At 39.0% G+C, this 20000-nt stretch overlaps 1 protein-coding gene across 2 annotated transcripts in view; it reads right to left on the bottom strand.

Annotated features, from left to right (window-relative positions):
• Positions 1–18047, bottom strand: part of ARFGEF1 (ADP ribosylation factor guanine nucleotide exchange factor 1) — a 138755-nt gene extending 120708 nt beyond the window's left edge. For both annotated transcript variants that reach the window (XM_061172124.1, XM_061172125.1), the window contains exon 1: positions 17346–18047. In XM_061172124.1, coding sequence (XP_061028107.1) covers positions 17346–17469 — 124 coding nt within the window. In that variant the 5' untranslated portion in view covers positions 17470–18047. The remainder of the gene's footprint in view (positions 1–17345) is intronic.
• Between the last annotated feature and the right edge of the window lie 1953 nt (positions 18048–20000).

Consider the following 20000-nt stretch of genomic DNA (forward strand, 5'->3'; position numbering starts at 1 on the left):
TTAGCAGAAAGAAATCATAAAGATCAGAGTAGAAATAGAGACAAAGGAAACAACAGCAAAGATCAAAGAAACTAAAAGCTGGTTCTTTGAGAAGATAAACAAAACTGAAAAACCTTTAGCCAGACTCATCAAGAAAAAAAGGGAGAGGACTCAAATCAATAAAATTAGAAATGGAAAAGGAGAAGTCACAACGGACACCACAGAAATACAAAGGATCATAAGAGACTACTACAAGCAACTACATGTCAATAAAATGGACAACCTGGAAGAAATGGACAAATTCTTACAGGGGTACAATTTTCCAAGACTGAACAAGGATGAAATAGAAAATATGAACAGACCAATCACAAGTAATGAAACTGAAACTGTTTAAAAGTCTTTCAACAAACAAAAGTCCAGGACCAGATGACTTCACAGGTGAATTCTACCAAACATTTAGAGAAGAGTTAACCCCTATCCTTCTGAAACTCTTCCAAAAAACTGCAGAGGAAGGAACTCTCCCAAGCACATTCTACGAGGCCACCATCACCCGGATACCAAAACCAGACAAAGATATCACAAAAAAAGAAAATTACAGGCCAATATCACTGATGAACATAGACACAAAAATCCTCAACAAAATACTAGCAAACAGAATCCAACAACACATTAAAAGGATCATACACCATGATCAAGTGGGATTTATCCCAGGGATGCAAGAAATCTTCAATATACGCAAATCAATCAATGTGATACACTACATTAACAAAGGGGAGAATAAAAACCATGTAATCATCTCAATAGATGCAGGAAAAGCTTCTGACAAAATTCAACACCCATTTATGATTAAAAAAAAAAAATCTCCAAAAAGTGGGCATAGAAAGAACCTACCTCAACATAATAAAGGCCATGTATGACAAACCCACAGCAAACATCATTCAAAACAGTGAAAAACTGAAAGCATTTCCTCTAAGATCAGGAACAGACAAGGATGCCCACTCTCACCACTTTTATTCAACATAGTTTTGGAAGTCCTAGCCACAGCAATCAGAGAAGAAAAAGAAATAAAGGGAATCCAAATTGGAAAAGAAGTAAAACTGTCACTGTTTGCAGATGACATGATACTATACATAGAAAATCCTAAAGATGCTACCAGAAAACTACTAGAGCTCATCAATGAATTTGGTAAAGTTGCAGGATACAAAATTAATACACAGAAATCTCTAGTATTCCTATACACAAACAATGAAAAATCAGAAAGAGAAATAAAGGAAACAATCCCATTTACCATCGAATCAAAAAGAATAAAATACCTAGGAGTAAATGTACCTAAGGAGGCAAAAAAGCTGTACGCAGGAAACTATAAGATACTGATGAAAGATAACAAAGATGACACAAACAGATGGAGAGATATACCTTGTCCCTGGACTGGAAGAATCAATACTGTGAAAATAACTACACCACCTAAAGCAATCTACAGATTCAATGCAATCCCTATCAAATTACCAATGGCATTTTTCACAGAACTAGAACAAAAAATTTTAAAATTTGTATGGAAACACAAAAGACCCCAAATAGCCAAAGCAATCTTAAGAAAAACAGAGCTGGAGGAATCAGGCTCCCTGACTTCAGATTATATCACCAAGCTACAGTAATCAAAACAGTATGGTACTGGCACAAAAACAGATACACAGATCAATGGAACAGAATAGAGAGTCCAGAAATGAACCCACACACCTATGCTCAATTAATCTACGACAAACAAGGCAAGAATATGTGATGGAGAAAAGACAGTCTCTTCAATAAGTGGTGCTGGAAAAACTGGACAGCTACATGTAAAAGAATGAAATTAGAACACTCCCTAACACCATACACAAAAATAAACTCAAAATGGATTAAAGACCTAAATGTAAAGCTGGATACTATAAAATTCTTTAGAGGAAAACATAGGCAGAACACTCTCTGACATAAATCACAGCAAGATCTTTTTTGATCTACCTCCTAGAGTAATGAAAATAAAAAGAAAAATAAACAAGTGGGACCTAATGAAACTTAAAAGCTTTTGCACAGCAAAAGAAACCATAAACAAAATGAAAAGACAACCCACAGAATGGGAGAATATATTTGCAAATGATGTGACCGACAAGAAGTTAATCTCCAAAATATGCAAAAAGCTCATGCAGCTCCATATCAAAAAAACAAACAACTCAATCCAAAAATGGGCAGAAGACCAAACAGACATTTCTCCGAAGAAGACATACAGATGGCCAAAAAGCACATGAAAAGATGCTCAGCATCACTAATCATTAGAGAAATGCAAATCAAAACTACAATGAGGTATCACCTCATACCGGTCAGAACGGCCATCACGAAAAAATCTACAAACAATAAATGCTGGAGAGGGTGTGGAGAAAAGAGAACCCTCTTGCACTGTTGGTGGGAATGTAAATTGATACAGCCACTATGGAGAACAGTATGGAGGTTCCTTAAAATTCTAAAAATAGAACTACCATATGACCCAGCAATCCCATTACTGGGCATATACCCTGAGAAAACCATAATTCAAAAAGAGTCATGTACCACAATGTTCATTACAGCTCTATTTACAATAGCCAGGACATGGAAGCAACCTAAGTGTCCACCGACAGATGAATGGATAAAGAAGATGTGGCACATACATACAATGGAATATTACTCAGCCATGAAAAGAAACAAAATGGAGTTATTTGTAGTGAGGTGGATGGAGTTAGAGTCTGTCATACAGAGTGAAGTAAGTCAGAAAAAGAAAAACAAATACAGTATGCTAACACATATATATGGAATCTAAGGGGAAAAAAAAAAAAAAAAAGGTCATGAAGAACGTAGTGGCAAGACGGGAATAAAGACACAGACCTACTAGAGAATGGACTTGAGGATATGCTGAGGGGGAAGGGTAAGATGTGACAAAGTGAGACAGTGGCATGGACATATATACACTACCAAACGTAAAATAGATAGCTAGTGGGAAGCAACCTCATAGCACAGGGAGATCAGCTCTGTGCTTTGTGACCACCTAGAGGGGTGGGATAGGGAGGGTAGGAGGGAGGGAGATGCAAGAGGGAAGAGATATGGGAACATATGTATATGTATAATTGATTCACTTTGTTATAAAGCAGAAACTAACACACCATTGTAAAGCAAATATACTCCAATAAAGATGTTAAAAAAAAAAAAAAAGATGTGGCACATATATACAATGGAATATTGCTCAGCCATAAAAAGAAACGAAACTGAGTTATTTGTAGTGAGGTGGATGGACCTAGAGTCTGTCATACAGAGTGAAGTAAGTCAGAGAAAAACAAATACCGTATGCTAACACATATATATGGAATGTAAAAAAAAAAAAAAGGTTCTGAAGAACCTAGGGGCAGGACAGGAATAAAGACACAGACATAGAGAATGGACTTGAGGACATGGGGAGGGGGAAGGGTAAGCTGCGACGAAGTGAGACAGTGGCATTGACATATATATACTACCAAATGTAAAACAGATAGCTAGTGGGAAGCAGGCCCATAGCACAGGGAGATCAGCTCCGTGCTTTGTGACTACCTAGAGGGGTGGGATAGGGAGGGTGTGAGGGAGACGCAAGAGGGAGGGGATATGGGGATATATATGTACGTATAGCTGATTCACTTTGTTATACAGCAGAAACTAACACAACATTGTAAAGCAATTATACTCCAATAAAAACATAAGAAGAAAAAAAAAAAACTACTATGAGGTATCACCTCACACCAGTCAGAATGACCATCATCAAAAATTCTACCAACAATAAATGCTGGAGAGGTTGTGGAGAAAAAGAAACCCTCCTACATAGTTGGTGGGAATGTAAATTTGTACAGCCACTATAGAGAACAGTATGAAGGTCCCTTAAGAAACTAAAAATATAGCTACCATATGATCCAGCAATCCCACTCCTGGGCATATATCCAGAGAAAACCATAATTTGAAAAGATACATGCACCCCAAAGATCACTGCAGCACTATTTACAAAAGTCAGGACATGGAAGCAACCTAAATGGCCATCAATGGCTGAATGGATAAAGAAGATGTGGTACATATATGCAATGGAATATTAGCCATAAAAAAGAACGAAATGATGCCATTTGCAGTGACATGGATAGACCCAGGATTGTCATGCTGAGTGAAGTAAGTCAGAGAAAGGCAAATATCATATGATATCACTTATATGTGGAATCTAAAAAAATGGTACAAATGAACTAATTTACAAAACAGAAATAAGAATCACAGATGTAAAAAACAAGCTTATGATTACCGGGGGAGGGATAAAATGGGAGATTGGGCTTGACATATACACACTACTATATATAAAGTAGATAACAAATAAGGACCTACTGTATTAGCACAGGGAGCTCTACTCAATACTCTGTAATGACCTATATGGCAAAAGAGTCTAAAAAAAAAAGTGTGATATATGTATACATATAACTGATTCACTTTGCTGTACAGCAGAAACCAACACAACATTGTACTATACACTATATGCCAATAAAATGTTTTTTTAAAAAAAGCACAATGATGAATAAATTTGTACATCTATCTTCACAACATATATCGTTATTTTCTAACAATTTTTTAGAAGTAGAATTTGAAATAAAGGGAATGAGAGAAAGGAGTGGATAGATGAAGGAGACGGGAAGGAGAGGGAAAAAAAAAGAAAGAGAGGGACTTCCCTGGTAGCGCAGTGGTTAAAAATCTGCCTGACATAGAGAACAGACATATGGACACCAAGGGGGGAAAACTGCGGTGGGGTGGGGATGGTGGTGTGCTGAATTGGGCGATTGGGATTGACATGTATACACTGATGTGTATAAAATTGATGACTAATAAGAACCTGCAGTATAAAAAAACAAACAAACAAAACAACTTAAAAAAAAAAAAAAATCTGCCTGACAATGCAGGGGACACGGGTTCGATCCCTGGTCCGGGAAGATCCCACAGCTGCGGAGCAACTAATCCTGTGTGTCACAACTACTGAGCCTGCGCTCTAGAGCCCACGAGCCACAACTACTGAAGCCCGCGTGCCACAACTACTGAAGCCCACGTGCCTAGAGCCTGTGCTCTGCAAGAAAGAGAAGCCACTGCAATGAGAAGCCCGTGCACCGCAATGAAGAGTAGCCCCTGCTCGCCTCAACTAGCGCAAGCCCATGCGCAGCAACGAAGACCCAACACAGCCAAAAATAAAAATAAAAAAATAAATTTATAAAATAAAAAGAAAGAAAAAGAAAGAGAAGTGGAGTAAGACACAGACTTTATAAAAACAAACATGTAAAACAGTATGTCTGAGTTTACTAGCAGAGTTGCTGTTCTATCATTTTCAGCAAATTCCTATTACTTAGGTTTACCTAGGCTGAACTTGCAATCTTAACAAACACTTACAATTCCTTCTTTGGAAGCTCATTTTCTCTGCCTAGAAAATCACGGGATTTTTAAAATTAATTTAAAATAATATTGCTAAACTGAGACTTGTATGAGTCTCTTTACATTGAGTTTTTTTTCTTCCTGGAATATAGCAGTTTTCATACACAGGTGTTTTTCAGTGCAGAAGTTTTCTTCAGCATGTCTTTGATTATTGCTTTGTTCACAATTTTTAATTTTTAATTTTCTTGTTTTATGTTTAGGAAAAAGAATTATCCATGTGGAATAGTTTTGTTTTTTGACCTCCGTATCTGCCTCTTTTCTTTCATTCTTTTAGCTTTGCTCTTTCCTCCTGGGTATAGTAACAGACTGCCATCAATATGATTTTCCACAACATAGTATATTTTCCTCCATTTCTGCAAGTTAGTGGTCATTTGGGAGGTCACATCAAGGGTTGTTAACCAGATGTCAGGTTACCCAGTGATTATTTTAAAATCATCTCCATTGCTCTAAAATTTGTCTTTATGAATCAAGAATGCTTTCATACATCAGTGCTGACAGAGATTCTGAGGGTTTGAAAAGGAGAAAGGAAGGGAGATAAGGAGAATTTGGTAGGGTTAGGAAATGAACAAAAAAGGAATGGTTCCCCCAAAAAAAGGGAACTGAAATATTCTGATAATTTTTTTAAAGGAAAAATTCAGGATAAAAATTAAAATTTTTAAAAAATGGAAAAACTGAGGAAAAGCAAACATTTCCTGACATTTAATGTCCAAACGCAAAGATTTTCATTTTCTTACCCATCTTCTGGAAAGCCAAATTATTAACAGTGACTATCCTAGACAAAATATTTGGGGACATTAATTTACTGAATCACCAAAATCTTTACATTAAGAAGTTTTAGTCAAGCAAACTAGTGAGAGATAGATATCTTCATTACACAGAATAGCAGTAGGCATGCATAAATGGCAAAGTCAAACAAAGCTCCTTGTTTGTTATTAATGAAAGATTATATAACCTTAAGAAATGTTAAAAATAGAAAACTTCAGTAAGACCAAATCAGTAGAAACCATTTGGGGGAGTATTAAAAAAAACAAAACAAAACAAGAGATATTCAATTTGACATAAAATCTAAAACTGTTCAGTATCATAAATATAATTTTAATTTAGTAATAAAACAGAAAAAAAGACATTTTTCATTCAAAACAAGAAAAACCAAACAAACAAAAAGAATGATAATGGTTATGATTTGAATGCCCCACTTTTTTATAGGGAACTAGATTGGGGCATACTGATCACCTAATCAAGTGTGCTTTTTGCAATGTAAAAGAAAATTAAAGAACTGAAACAATCTTTGTTTTAACTGTTTCAAAAGGAAAACAACTCAAGAAGATATAACCATATAAAAAAGCTTGATAAAGTACAATTTGGCATATTCGTTGACTTTTTAGGGAAGCATATGCTACATATTACTAACAAAAGTATGTTTCCTTCTAATTAGCCATTCAAGTCTTCTCCAATAGCCATAAAAATGGGGGTTGGGTGTGGGAACAGAGAGAATAAAATACTTTCACTTCATATATTCAAACACATGGATTCATCACTGCATTTAGGAAAAAAGTACATTTTGATAATGTATTGATAAGTTTAATTTCTGTCCAGTCTCTTCTGGCAAAATATCTGTAGACAGTCAGCATTCACTATAAAACTTCTGTTCTCTAATCATTATAAAATACCCATTTCAGAACTGGTATATACTTTAAAAGCTAAAATTATTAACAATTAATTGTTAACTTAATTATTAACTGATACCAAACATACTAAACCTTATTCCTATTCTTCACTATTACTATAAGATGCATGTGTTCCATTTTCATTTCTAAAGATACAAGCACATTAGAAATTACACATAAGCTTTTGATTATCACTGCGTTAAACACATTCTCAATTATCATGTAAGAATTAACCCAACAAAATTGATGAAACAAAATAATCAACTTATTCCCAACTACAACACTTTATATCTGATATATAAGAATAAAAGGTAAGAAATGCCGTTAAAGTATTATGTGAATAAGTTGCTAAGAGAATATAAAAGAAAGCATTAGAGAATATAAAAGAAAATCCTAAAATTATTTGGAAAACGAATCAAGCAACATTACAAAAAAATATGTAAGGGGCAATGAGCACTAGTCAATCCTACCTGATACAATGTTAAAGCACTAAACAGAATGACTGATGGAATAAGATGTGATAAAACGCATTTTTAACTTACTTAATAATTGCTTTTCAACACCTGACTATCAATTCTAAGAGAGAAAGTGAACTTACTAAATACATAACGCATTATAACCTAATAAATCTGAAGGAAAAATCAATAAGATTTACAGAGGGCTTCCCTGGTGGCGCAGTGGTTAAGAATCCGCCTGCCAACGCAGGGGATACGGGTTCGAACCCTGGTCCAGGAAGATCCCACATGCCGCAGAGCAACTAAGCCTGTGCGCCACAACTACTGAGCCGGTGCTCTACAGCCCATGAGCCACAACTACTGAGCCCGCGTGCCGCAACTAATGAAGCCCACGCACCTAGAGCCCATGCTCCACAACAAGAGAAGCCACCACAATGAGAAGCCCGTGCACCACAACGAAGAGTAGCCCCCGCTCGCCGCAACTAGAGAAAACCCATGCGCAGCAACAAAGACCCAACACAGCCGAAGATAATAAATAAATAAATAAAATAAATTAAAAAAAAAAAAAAGATTTACAGAAAACAAAAATACATCTACCCTAACTATAAAGGGCAGTTTTTATGTATTTGATTCCTACTTTTAGAACAGAGAAGAAAAAAGAAGTGCAAAGGAACGATGAAAAAGAATGGTTACATTAAAAACGGATCAAAACCAATAATCTAAGGAGAGTGAATATGCTTATTTTCCTCATACTGTGCTGTACAGCTGCACCCAGCACAGGTGTATTTATGGCAATTTTGCCTAAGGAATGAGAACCATAAATGACCATACTCTAACCCAGTAAGCTCCATCTTAAGGTTTAAATAATTCTGCATACATAACACTCAATGAATTTTGCAGGGATTAATAAAAGAAAAATCTGTGCAGCAAAATTTAAATGTAAATGCTCCCAAACTCAAAAACATTTAAACAAATGACACCTTATTAAAATGCTAGATAGGAAGATACATAGATACAACATATAAAAAAATGCGTATGACAATAATGAGACCATACAACTGAAAATTATGACGATTACACAATAATTATATTTATACACTTATAAAAGAAGCCACTGAGATATACCACCAGTTATTTTTAGGTAAAGTCTTATTTGTAATTTCCCATAAGATGACATTTTAATAAGATTTGGTTTTTATTTCAATTCTTAAAATGATTTGAAATGCTATAAATACTAAGATAGAAAGCAAGTGAGAGTATTTGTAAAGGGTTAGGAGTACAAGTACAATAAAAGCTAGCCTATCCAGAATCCTTGGGAGTCACACGACAGTTGAATTTTCCAAATGGCTCAAATAAAAATCTTACTTTAAAATTTTGTTAAAAATCTTAGACAGAAAAATACACATGAATCTGCCTGACTTTTTAGGCAAAACACAGAATAAAAAGATCTTTCACATGATGGACACAGGGATGCCATTATGAGCACACATAAACACCCTCAAGAGTCACTGAAGTGTACAGAGCAGTATTTTCATATATTGCTGTTGGTTGACTGTTTTTGTCTATTATGTACTTTGCCCTTTATCTTTTCTTAGCAGTACCTTTCTTTCTATGGACGCCCTCGTTTCCCGTTTTGTAATTTGTTAACTTGTAAACAGTTTTGTGATTAAGGGTACAGTTCAGGACAGCCAAATTAAGCCAAAAGGCACATTCCAATGCTGCCAAACACAGCTCTAAACCTCAGTTTCTTCATTTGCAAAATGCAGAGAATAATAGCACCTAAGCACATAGGGTTGTTTTGACAACTAATTGAGATATAGCCAATGAAGTATTTAATTGGCAAAGAACTTGGAATACAGTAAACACTCAATAAATGTTAGTTATACCTTTTCCTCCTATTATTGCCTCAGAAATTAAACAGCTCAATTTTTGGAAGAATACATCTGTTCATGTGTATGTGTATAGAATAAAGTCTGGAAAAAATGCTTCAAAAAGCTAACAGTGTTTCAATGAAATAACACTTCCTATTAACTACGATGGCTAAAACCAAAAACACGGACAATAACAAATGCTGACTGGCAAGGATGTATGAGAAACCCAAATGGTGCAGCCACTTTGGAAAACAACTTTGTTTCTTAAAAAGTTATCATATGACCCAGGAATTCCACTCCTAGGTTTCCATAAGAAATAAAAAATTAGGCCCACATAAAGACTTATACACAAATATTCATAGCAGCACTGTTCATTCAACCCAAATGCCCATCAACTGTGAACAGATAAGCAAAATATGGCAAATCCACACTATGGAATACTATTCAGCAATAAAAAGAAACGAAATATTGGTACATTCTACAACATGAATGAACCTCAAAAACATTATGCTGAGTGAAGTCAGACACAAAAGACCACACTTGTATGACGTATAGTTATATGAAATGTCCAGAAAAGGCAAATAAAGACACAGAAAGTAGATTAGTGGATGCCTGGAGCTGGGTACGGCAACAGGGGTTAATTGTAAATGGGCACTAGGGCTCTTACTGGGGTGATGGAAATGTTCTAAAACTGGATTATGGTGATGGTTGCACAACTCAGTGAAACTCAGTAAAAATTATTACATTTAAAATGGGCATATTTTATAGACTGTAGACTATAATTTCAATGAGGTTTTTTTTTTTTTTTTTTTTTTTACAAAGGTAACAATGGTTATCTCCATTGTCATGGGTGATTTTTCTCCCTAGTTTTACTTTTGAAAATGGTCTGCAGAAAAGGATTTGTTTATTTAAAAAAATAAAAAATAAACTGCCAAATTTATTGGACTTATGTGTAATTAAAAGTAAACTGACTAAAGGCACAAGGACTCTCCTCTAAATATATAGTGCTTGGTTTTCATGATATTTGGTTTGCTTATATATTTATTATTTAATTTCTTAGCAAGGTATACATAGACGAGGGTTATTAAACAGCTGATTAGTGAATTCTCACTGTATACTTTGTTGGATTCAAGTTGAGAGAGAAAAATGAACTGTCCCACATGGAGTTTTCTAAATATAATTCCAGAGGTAATACTGTGGTATGAAAAACTTTAAAAAATTGTTTTTCACAACCTTGCCTGAATGAGAAGATAACATAGGCTCTTAGACTCATGTTGTTGTATCAAGTCTTAATCTAAGCAAGACAAAAATATCAAAAGTGGAACACAAACCTTTTAAATACTTGGGCCCATGACTCTTTTTTTAAAGAGGTTTCTCAAGATTCATGAACACTAAAGCCTCAGAATAACTCCTTTCTAGATTTATAAAACAGAGACCAGCCAAAGACAGTACTTGACTGTTTAAACATGTATAGTTGACACTTGAACAACATGGGTTTGAGCTGCAGGGGTCGACTTACATGCAGATTTTCTTTAATAAACGCTACAGTACTACATGATCCAAGACTGGATGAACCCAAGGATGCAGAACCACTGATGATGGGGGCCGGCTGTAAAGTTATGCTCGGATTTTCAGCTGCTGGGAGGGTGGGTGCCCCACAACCCCCACTGTTCAAGTATATGATGCTGTGCTCTAACAATGGAAGCTCAGATATATCAAACTGGGTCTGAAAAGTTAAGATAAAGGGAACTGTTACTAGTTTCCTAGGGCTGCTTCAACAAACTACCACAAACATGGTGGTTTAAAACATGAGAAATTCAGTCTCTCACAGACCTGGAGGCCGGAAGTCTGGATTCAAGGCGTTAGAGCCATACTACCACTGAAGGCTCCAGGGAAGAATACTTCCTTGCCCTGTCCTAGGTTCTGGTGACACCTGGTGTTTCTTGGCTTATGGCAACATAACTCCAGTCTCTGCCTGCCTCCATTTTCACCTGGCTTTCTTCCTTTGTGTGTCTCTGTGTCCCTTTCTCTACATATAACACACCAGTCACTGGATTTAGGACCTACCCTTAAATCCAAGATGATTTCATCTCGAGATCCTTAATTAATAACATTTGCAAAGATCCTATCCCAGAAAGGGACTAGATCAATTGTTTACTGTAATTGAAACTATGTGAAAGGCTCATTCTTAGGAAAAAACCTCACTGAAAAAAAAAGACAACTGAAATTTGAAATGGTTTTGTGCCTTCTCAGTAGAATATGTCCTATCATTTAAATTGTGTCCTTTTCTCTGAAAATATCCTATTACATCAGCAGGAAATTCTATCATTAAAAAAATTCTAAAATACATATAAAGGGTTGAATGAAAATGTTTTACTATATAAACTTTCTTCCCAAAGGCTGTTTCTCTCCTGGTGTTCCCCATCATAGTGGATGCCTTCTCCAACAACCCTGTAGCTCTGGCTACGATTGTCGTCATGCAACCAACCCATCAGCAAATCCTGTCGACTCCTTTAAAGTATATTCCAAATGCAACCAATCATCACCTCCACCACCAGAAAACTCTAAATCACCAACATCTCTGGCCCAAGTGAGCCTTTTAAAATGTAAATCTGCTTTGTCACCCCCTGTAAAACTCTCCAGTGACTTCCAGATGCAATAAAATCCAAAGTTGTCCTCTTCTCCTACCCCCTCCTCGTCACTCTCCCCCAGTCACACAAGCTTCCTTCTATCCTGGAAGGTACCAAGCACACACTTGTCCTGCTGTTCCCTCTGTTTCATCCAGGTTTTTGAAAGGCTGAATCTCTCTCTTTTGTCACTTCTCTGCTGAAATGTCACATCATGGAAAGCCGTTCCCTGACAACCCTACCTAAAGTTGCACTCCTGGTCATTCTCCCTTTACCCTTCTGAACTATTTCTTCAGATAATAACAATCTGACAATATATTAGTTTGCTTTTTACTGTCAGCCTCAACAAACTAGAAAATAAGTTCCATGAAAGCATATTTGTCTCACTGTTGCATGCCCAGTGCTGAAATAGTATCTGGCACATACTAGTTCAACAAGTATCTGAATGAAGAATATACCTAATTTTGAAAGGCAACAATAATTTGTTCATGTATTTTCCTTGTTCAGATATACCCTCCTCCATCTTGTGAGGAATATTATGAGAAATAATCCCCCCAAATTACTTCCCATTCACAATACATTTTTATTCTGGTTTGAAAAAACAATTACCAACAGAAGTTTCTCTAAAACTTAAACACCATCAGGAGAGACAAGCAGTTGCCTGCCATTAGATGGGATGGGAAAGAAAGAGCGAGAGAGCAAACAGTCCTCTGAGCTTGATACCACTCTGTCCAACTACACCTCATTTCTGACTTTCTCCTTCCCACACTGTCAACAGGGCTCTTGCTTTCCAAAAACACAATGACTCTTCTCAAGAATGGTTTCATCAGTAGTTAGGGCTATTGTATCTGCTTTGTCTGTCTTTTCTTTGAACAGTGTCCCAAAGTAAATTCCAAGGAACAATGTTTCCTAGGTGTTAACAGACACTGAAAAAAGGGTCAAATAAATTTAGGAAAAACTTCGTTAAGCAAAACTGAGCACTTTCTTTTTCATAGAAAACTCTTCAGAATCTTAATTATGGTAATGCGCAGTATAAATCTCCACAATGGAAAAGAGTATACCCAAACTTATTTTTTTAACTCAAACCTAACAGAATCTTTCTTTCAGTCATTTCATTCATTACGCCCTTCTTTCCTAGCTATCTCAAAAATTCCAGCAGCCTGACTTACTGAAAACACCTTTTACTGTAGATATCAAGGAAGGTTTAAAAAGAAACTTGTTAATGGTTTTAAATTATAATTAAAATAATTAATTGTTGGCAGGGTATTATTTGAGAGTCTTTTTTTTTTTTCTGGTAAATGGTCAAGAGCGACAAAAATTAATAATATTACCAGAAGGAGCATAAAACTGGGGTCAAAAAAAGCACTCAAATAATTTCCCCTCCACCCATACAATCTTTTTATAACACCAGTAACCAAAACAAGGGTGAGATTGGAGGGGCAGAAGGAAGCAAGTTCTGTAAGTTTTTAGCCTAAATATTTTATTTACATTTCTGGAGGAGACTAAGTATAGATAACAGACTTATATTAAAAAAGTAAAACAGTAGAATCACTTTAGAACATGATGAACACAAATTCACACCCTGTCTAATGCAAAAATTACTTCCCTAACAATTCCTCTTTTTCTCAATCATTCTCCCATATCTCTGCAGGGAACCCACCCTTATCTCTGCCTCTGCATGCCTCCTTTGCCTCTAAAACCTTCCTCTGGTCACCCCTTTCACTCCTATTCTCTATCAGTGCCAGTTTCCAACCTTGAACTCATTCATCCTAACATCTGCAGGATATCTTCATAGATATCTGATGTTAGAGGCAAAAGTTGAACTAGTCATAGCCCTAACATCAAAGACACTCTTGAAACTTAAAAGGCCTGATTGGAATATGGCCCAACTGCACCCTCCCCTCCCCGTGAGACAAACAATGCTACCTTCAAGCCCAATCCCTCAACAATCCTAAATTCTTTAAAGCTAAAAATAGCTCAGCTGTTGTCTCATCTGCCAGCAGATGGCCGGACTATTTTTAATTCAGGATTCTAGAGAGCAGGAATGGATCAAGCTAAGCTAGGGCAGCCTAGAGGCCCTCACTCTGCAGAGTTCAGTGGTTGCTGCAGAGAGCTGTAGTGGGGCAGATACCAAGAGAGGGCAACCTGGAGCTGTTCCTGGGCGTGTGGACTTCACAACGATTGAACAATATAGGTGTGAGGGGTTTTCTTTTCTTTTTTTTTTTTTAACCATTCTTTACTTCAAAATAAAGTCTGAAATGTAAGATAATTTAACAAAAGTTTTCAATAATCTGCTTTTAAGGTTTCATTATTTTTCTTTTTGTGAAAAAAAGAGTCCCTTTATGTGGTGCTTTTGAGACTGGGCTTTGTTTTCATAAAGTAAAATCCCCCCTAATCTAGATAAGGTTTCCTAAAAGCTATACTTTAACAAAAAAAAATATAGTTTTCTTAAGAATATGAGATGAACTGGAATTTCATGAGTATAATTTACAGAAAACTGATTTATAATAGGCCATTTTGTTAAAAGGTAACTGAATTAATTTTGAATACCAGTGGTCTGAAATCTACTCACACACCCATAAAATGATTTTAAAACACAAAAGGATTAAAAGTCTGGATATAAAAATACTATATATTTTCTTGTTGACTGTCTATCTCCCTTCAGCCACATGGTAGGTGCTCAATAAACATGCGGGGAGGGGGTGCAGGGAATAAATGCAGACAGGTATATTTAGAAGGGTCATTTACAAAGTGTATTTAGAAGGGTTATAACAACACCCACCTCTCTACCACTTCCAGCCAACTCCTACCCACTCATAAGCTAGACATCAAGGATGACCCAACCAGGTCATTCCAGTTTACTTTCCCATCCAGCTGGATAGCCATATAGATTATCAAGAAAACAAAGTGGGCTTGGCCCAGGTCTCAATAGTGAAGAGGAAAAGGGAGGTCTATAATAGTTTCCAGGGATACATTTGGGGATACCATCTACTACAAGACATTATGCTTTCTGCAAAGATGAAAAGGGTTATCCCTATGAAATTATGTTTGGGTGATAATGTAGATGTATGACTAGAAGGGAAGAAACCAAGGTCATCAGGGATTAATTACCATGAGATTGCTCAATGAGATTTTATAGGAGACTAAATATAAGTATGAAATGTGGGGAAAAAACCCTAAACATCTCAAGTAAAGAAAGTACTCTGGTGCCTAGTCCCTGCCTGGATGGACACATTCCTCATAATAAGCTTCTGCTAACTATACGGAAGGGGCAAAAAAGTAAATAGTGGCAAAATCTAAAACAGACAATCTTGGTACAGTTGGCACACACACTACCAAGTAGTCCCTATGTCTAGAAATAGCAAGGATCAAGCTAAGCTCTCTCAAGATGCCAATCAAGAGTGGCAGGAATACTCTCAATGCACAACTTAATAGAACGGTGTGTTCACATTCATGGCACATCAGAGGGGACGTAACCTTACAATCAAAGTTCAACATCCTAATTTTACAGAGAAGGAAACTAAGGCCCAGGGACTTGACTATACTGCAATGTAACAGAACTGTGATTTAAAGTCAGTACCCCAGATTCTCCTTCCAGTGAGCTCTCCATTTAAAAATACTTACATTAGCATTTTGGAGAGGGGGAAAAAAAAAAAAAATATATATATATATAGATAAATAGATAGATACACACACACACCACACTCCATTTCCTCAGTCTAATACTTATCATTGGTATATTAAAAGTATATTTTAATACAGAAAATCTGGTCTCAAAAACTAAAACTTTTGTTTGAACTCTTAAGTTCTTTAACCTGCAAGTTATTCATAAACCTACACATAACAACTGTTTTAAAAATTCCAAAAATCACTCCTTCCCTCATCCTGCCCCAAGTTAATAATTATTCCTTTCAGGACCCAGATATAATTCAATTTTTACTTCTGTACAACATCCTCTCATACACCTGAAACAGTCTTTCGCTAGCTTCAAGAATAACAAAAGGTGAACTTGTGATCAATGAAGGGTAAAAAACTAAACTTAAACTCATTATACATAAAATTCAAAAAAATTGTAATGTAATTTCTTCGATAGATCCAAAAAAGAAGGAAAAAACAGTATAGCTTATTATAGCAAGTTATAAAGTCTTCTATTTATTTTAAAAATTAAAAGGCAAAGTTGCTTTTAAACTGTCTTGACCTTTTACTTTAGCATACATCCAAGTTATTCTGGATTTTCTTCCCCTTCAAGAATGCTTTTTTCCAAAGCCCACTTAACAAGCTTCGTTTTCTCAAGTCAATTTGATGTAATCTATTTCCAGTGCTACAAAATAAAGCGCAAGCATTAGGAATTCATCTTTGTGTTTAACGTCCTGGTCTCTCCTTAAACGATTTCGTCCTTGATGGATGCAACAGATCCATCAGTGGTCCCCCTGTAACAATTCTTCATCTGCCTGTCCTCGCCGTAGGTATTGTCTGGATTTACCCTGCTAGGGGCTTCATGACACTAGATCTCTTTCGTCTGAACTATAAATCACAACTCAAGCCTGAGAGCAGCTGCCACGGTCCAGACATGTGGCTGGTGGGTGTCATTGTCTTCTTCATTCTCCCTGTTTCAAACCCTCCCTTCCTTGTCACTAAAGCCAGCGTATCTAAAGGTCCTTTCCTTTCCCCGCTTGTATCTTATCACCCCCTCCCCTTAACCTTAGGTCTTGTTCTTCCAGGTCAGCCCAGTCGGATACAACATTACTCCCTGTTTTTCCCGTGGCGGAAGCGGAGAGATGTCAGAACAGGCGGCACCTCCCGCAAACCCCTTCTCAAGACTGTCAACAAGGGAACAACTTCAGCCTTTCTTCCCAAAGTACCACGCCAAACGAAAAGTTATTGAAATTACGATACGGAACCCTTCCCACGCCCAATCTCGACAAATCAGCTCCACCTCAATTTTCCAAGCGAATAAACGACAACTCCTGCTTCATCACAAAGGGTGATATCCTGTCCGCACCGCACGGTCCACCAACAAAATCTTCCCATGTTCTCAAGCCGACCCCCAGCCCTGCCGCGTTCCCCGAGCCCAGCGAACTGCCCTTCCTCCTCCACCCTGCCTCTGCCCCACATCTAGCCGAGTTAACCGTCAACTCCAGCCAGGCAGCCCGGAGCTTCGCCAGGGCTCCCCGAGGTCAGCGGCGCCGGCCGAGGGCGAGCCCCCGGCGACCCTCCCCCCGCCGCGGTACCCTCCCCCATCCCTCGGGCCCCCTCGCCGCTCACCTAACGCCACCTCGCACGCTTTGCGCAGCTGGGAGTGATGCGCCTTCTTCACTTCCTTGTCGGCCAAAATCTTCTCCAGGGCCCGGGTCAGAAACATGTTCTTCGTCTTCTTCCCCTCATACATGGACGCAGAGAAGGAGGCGGCGGCTCGTCCGACCCGCGGCTCCCAGCGGCTGGAAGGGGGGGACGGGGGGAGGAGGAGGAAGAACCGAGAGAAAGGAGAGGGGGTGGAGGTGGGGGAGAGGAGGCGTGGAGGGCAGCCGCTGGATCAGGAAGGGGCGGGCGAGCCGGGCCGGCTGCGGTGCGGGTGAGGGGCGCAGAGGTCTTCGCCGCCCCCCGAGGGGCCGCCCCTGGAGGGCCGCGCCCGTGGGACCTCCGCTTCTCCCGGCCCGGGGGTCGCTTTCCGGCCACCCCCCTCACTCGCCCCTCCGGCCCGGGGGAGGAGAGGGAGCCCAGCCCGGTGGCCGTCAGCCCGGGGCCAAGAGACAAGGCGGCGGCTTAGAGGCCCGGCGAGAGCAGGGCTGCCCTGGCTACTGTGGGGATTAGCACCCGCCGTGGCCGTGGACTGGCCTCCATCACCGCCGACCTGCCGCGGCCGCCATGTTGGGAGGAAACGACGCGTCACGCAGCGGCCGAACGGCTGCAGAGAAGGAAGCGGCGGCGGCGGCGGCGGCGTTGGCTGCCCAGAGCTGCCGCGGCGCCGAGAGGCAGGGGGCGGAGGGCGGCGCGGGAGGAGCGGCTCGAGCCCGCAGCGCTACGGCGGCCCGGCGGGGCCTCGTTGCCTCCCGCGTTCGCCTGCAGGGCGGCGTGGGGCGTGGCGGGCGTCCTGCGGCGCCGCGCCCGGCCCTTCGGGCTCCTCCGGGCGGCTGCGCTCTGGAACCCAGGACTTGCCCGGGACCGCTACTCCCGCCGAGTAAACGGGATTCGTGGCTACGGTGCAGCAGCTTCTCCGACTTTCTGGAGATCCCGTAGGTGGGTGCGCAGCCCCTTCCGCTCCAGGGGGCGCGGAAACACCCGCATGGCCCGCGCTGAGCCGCACTGTTTCCACCTGCTGCGCTCGACTCTAATTACCAGCTGCACGAAACTGCTCTCCAGGACCGTGCCCGTCGACTGCCTCAGGATTCTCTCTTGGGAAGAGTAAAACCGATTTGACACGGATTCAGGAATGTTTCACTTTTTCATCTCTGTAGGATACATCGGTAAACGCTAGATTTCAGATCTCTTCTGAATTGATACTAAAGTTAAGGGAACAGATGAATGCTTCTGATTGATGAGGTCCCTTAGAGCTCTGTGTTTCTGTGCCTTTAATACTAAGATTCGGTCCGGGACATGAAAACCAGTTTCAGAATAGAAAAGCTTTAAGTACAGATTACCGCAGACACACATGTGATCGTGTGTCTGCTTTGATACCAAAGAATAATTTAGATTTCTACAGTGTTTCATTCAGAGCAGAAAATTGCAAAGAATACCATTAAAATATATGCATAGAATTTATTTACATGGTGATCTAGCTAGGTTGCACATCTTTACAAGTTCAAAGCTACTGTGTGCCTCTATCAACACTAGATCCCAAATTGTTGGAATATGTCGCTCACTGTTCTGATCCATTCTGTTGCCTTGACTATGGATTTGTCCTAATGCAACCATCTAAACTCAAGAATGGAGAGGCTGTGAGATTTGGGACAGGCTAAAAACCATGGGAAATAAAAATGGAAACCTTTAAGGTGATCCTGAATTAAAGTGGACTAGTAGATTAATTTTTTAAACTTTCTTGTGCTGAGAAGCAAATCTATAAATAAATTAATTTTACTCTAAAGACTATTTCTAGATTCCTGGAAGTTAGAGGTTCAGTATACTAGATCAGACATAATATTGATTTCTGTGTACATTCTCATAGATTATAAAATGAGAACAAGCTCCATTTCTAATTTATTTTTGTTTCTTTGTAATGCCAGTTTTGTGCTGGGTACTGTGGAAGGTGCTAGCTGATCACTGAATCTATTTACTCTTCTTCCTCAGTACAGAGATACACTGTGTTCCCTTGTCTCCCTTGCAGTTAAGTGTAGCCATCCAGATTTAGCTCATTAAAGAAAAAAAAAAAATCTTCCACAGGCTGTCTTCCATACTCTTTCCCTTCTGTGGCCACATGCTGAAGATGGCAGAGCCACGGGTTAGAAGGACCCTAGGTCCCTGAATTCCCACTTGATGGAGAGCCACCCAATACTTGTTTTGGACTTTACACGGGCAAAGTATACTTGAGTTATGTTTAGCAGCTAGCCTTATCCTAAGCAATACACTTGGCATTCATTAATGAATAACACAGACAGAAATCTCAACGCTTAAACAGAGTATACTACGTAGTACATATCAAAATCTGTTATCATCTTGTCTGCTTACTTGTTTATTGGTTGTCTGTTTCCCTCATAAGACCAAGGACCTCATCTATCTATTCATTTCTATATGTCTAGAATCTAGCATAGTCACTGGCATAGAGAAGGCCTTGTTGAATAGAAACCTGGATGAATGAGACACTGGGCTAAGTTGGGATCACACCCAACTTAGGTGCTTACAGTATATAGTAGGGGAAAAGATATTAAACAAGTAAGTCACGAATGAATATATGATTATAAATGTATGATTAAAGTGCTATGAGGA

This window comes from Eubalaena glacialis, chromosome 17 (genome assembly GCF_028564815.1).
Source record: "Eubalaena glacialis isolate mEubGla1 chromosome 17, mEubGla1.1.hap2.+ XY, whole genome shotgun sequence".
In the NCBI taxonomy this organism is placed as follows: Eukaryota; Metazoa; Chordata; class Mammalia; order Artiodactyla; family Balaenidae; genus Eubalaena; species Eubalaena glacialis.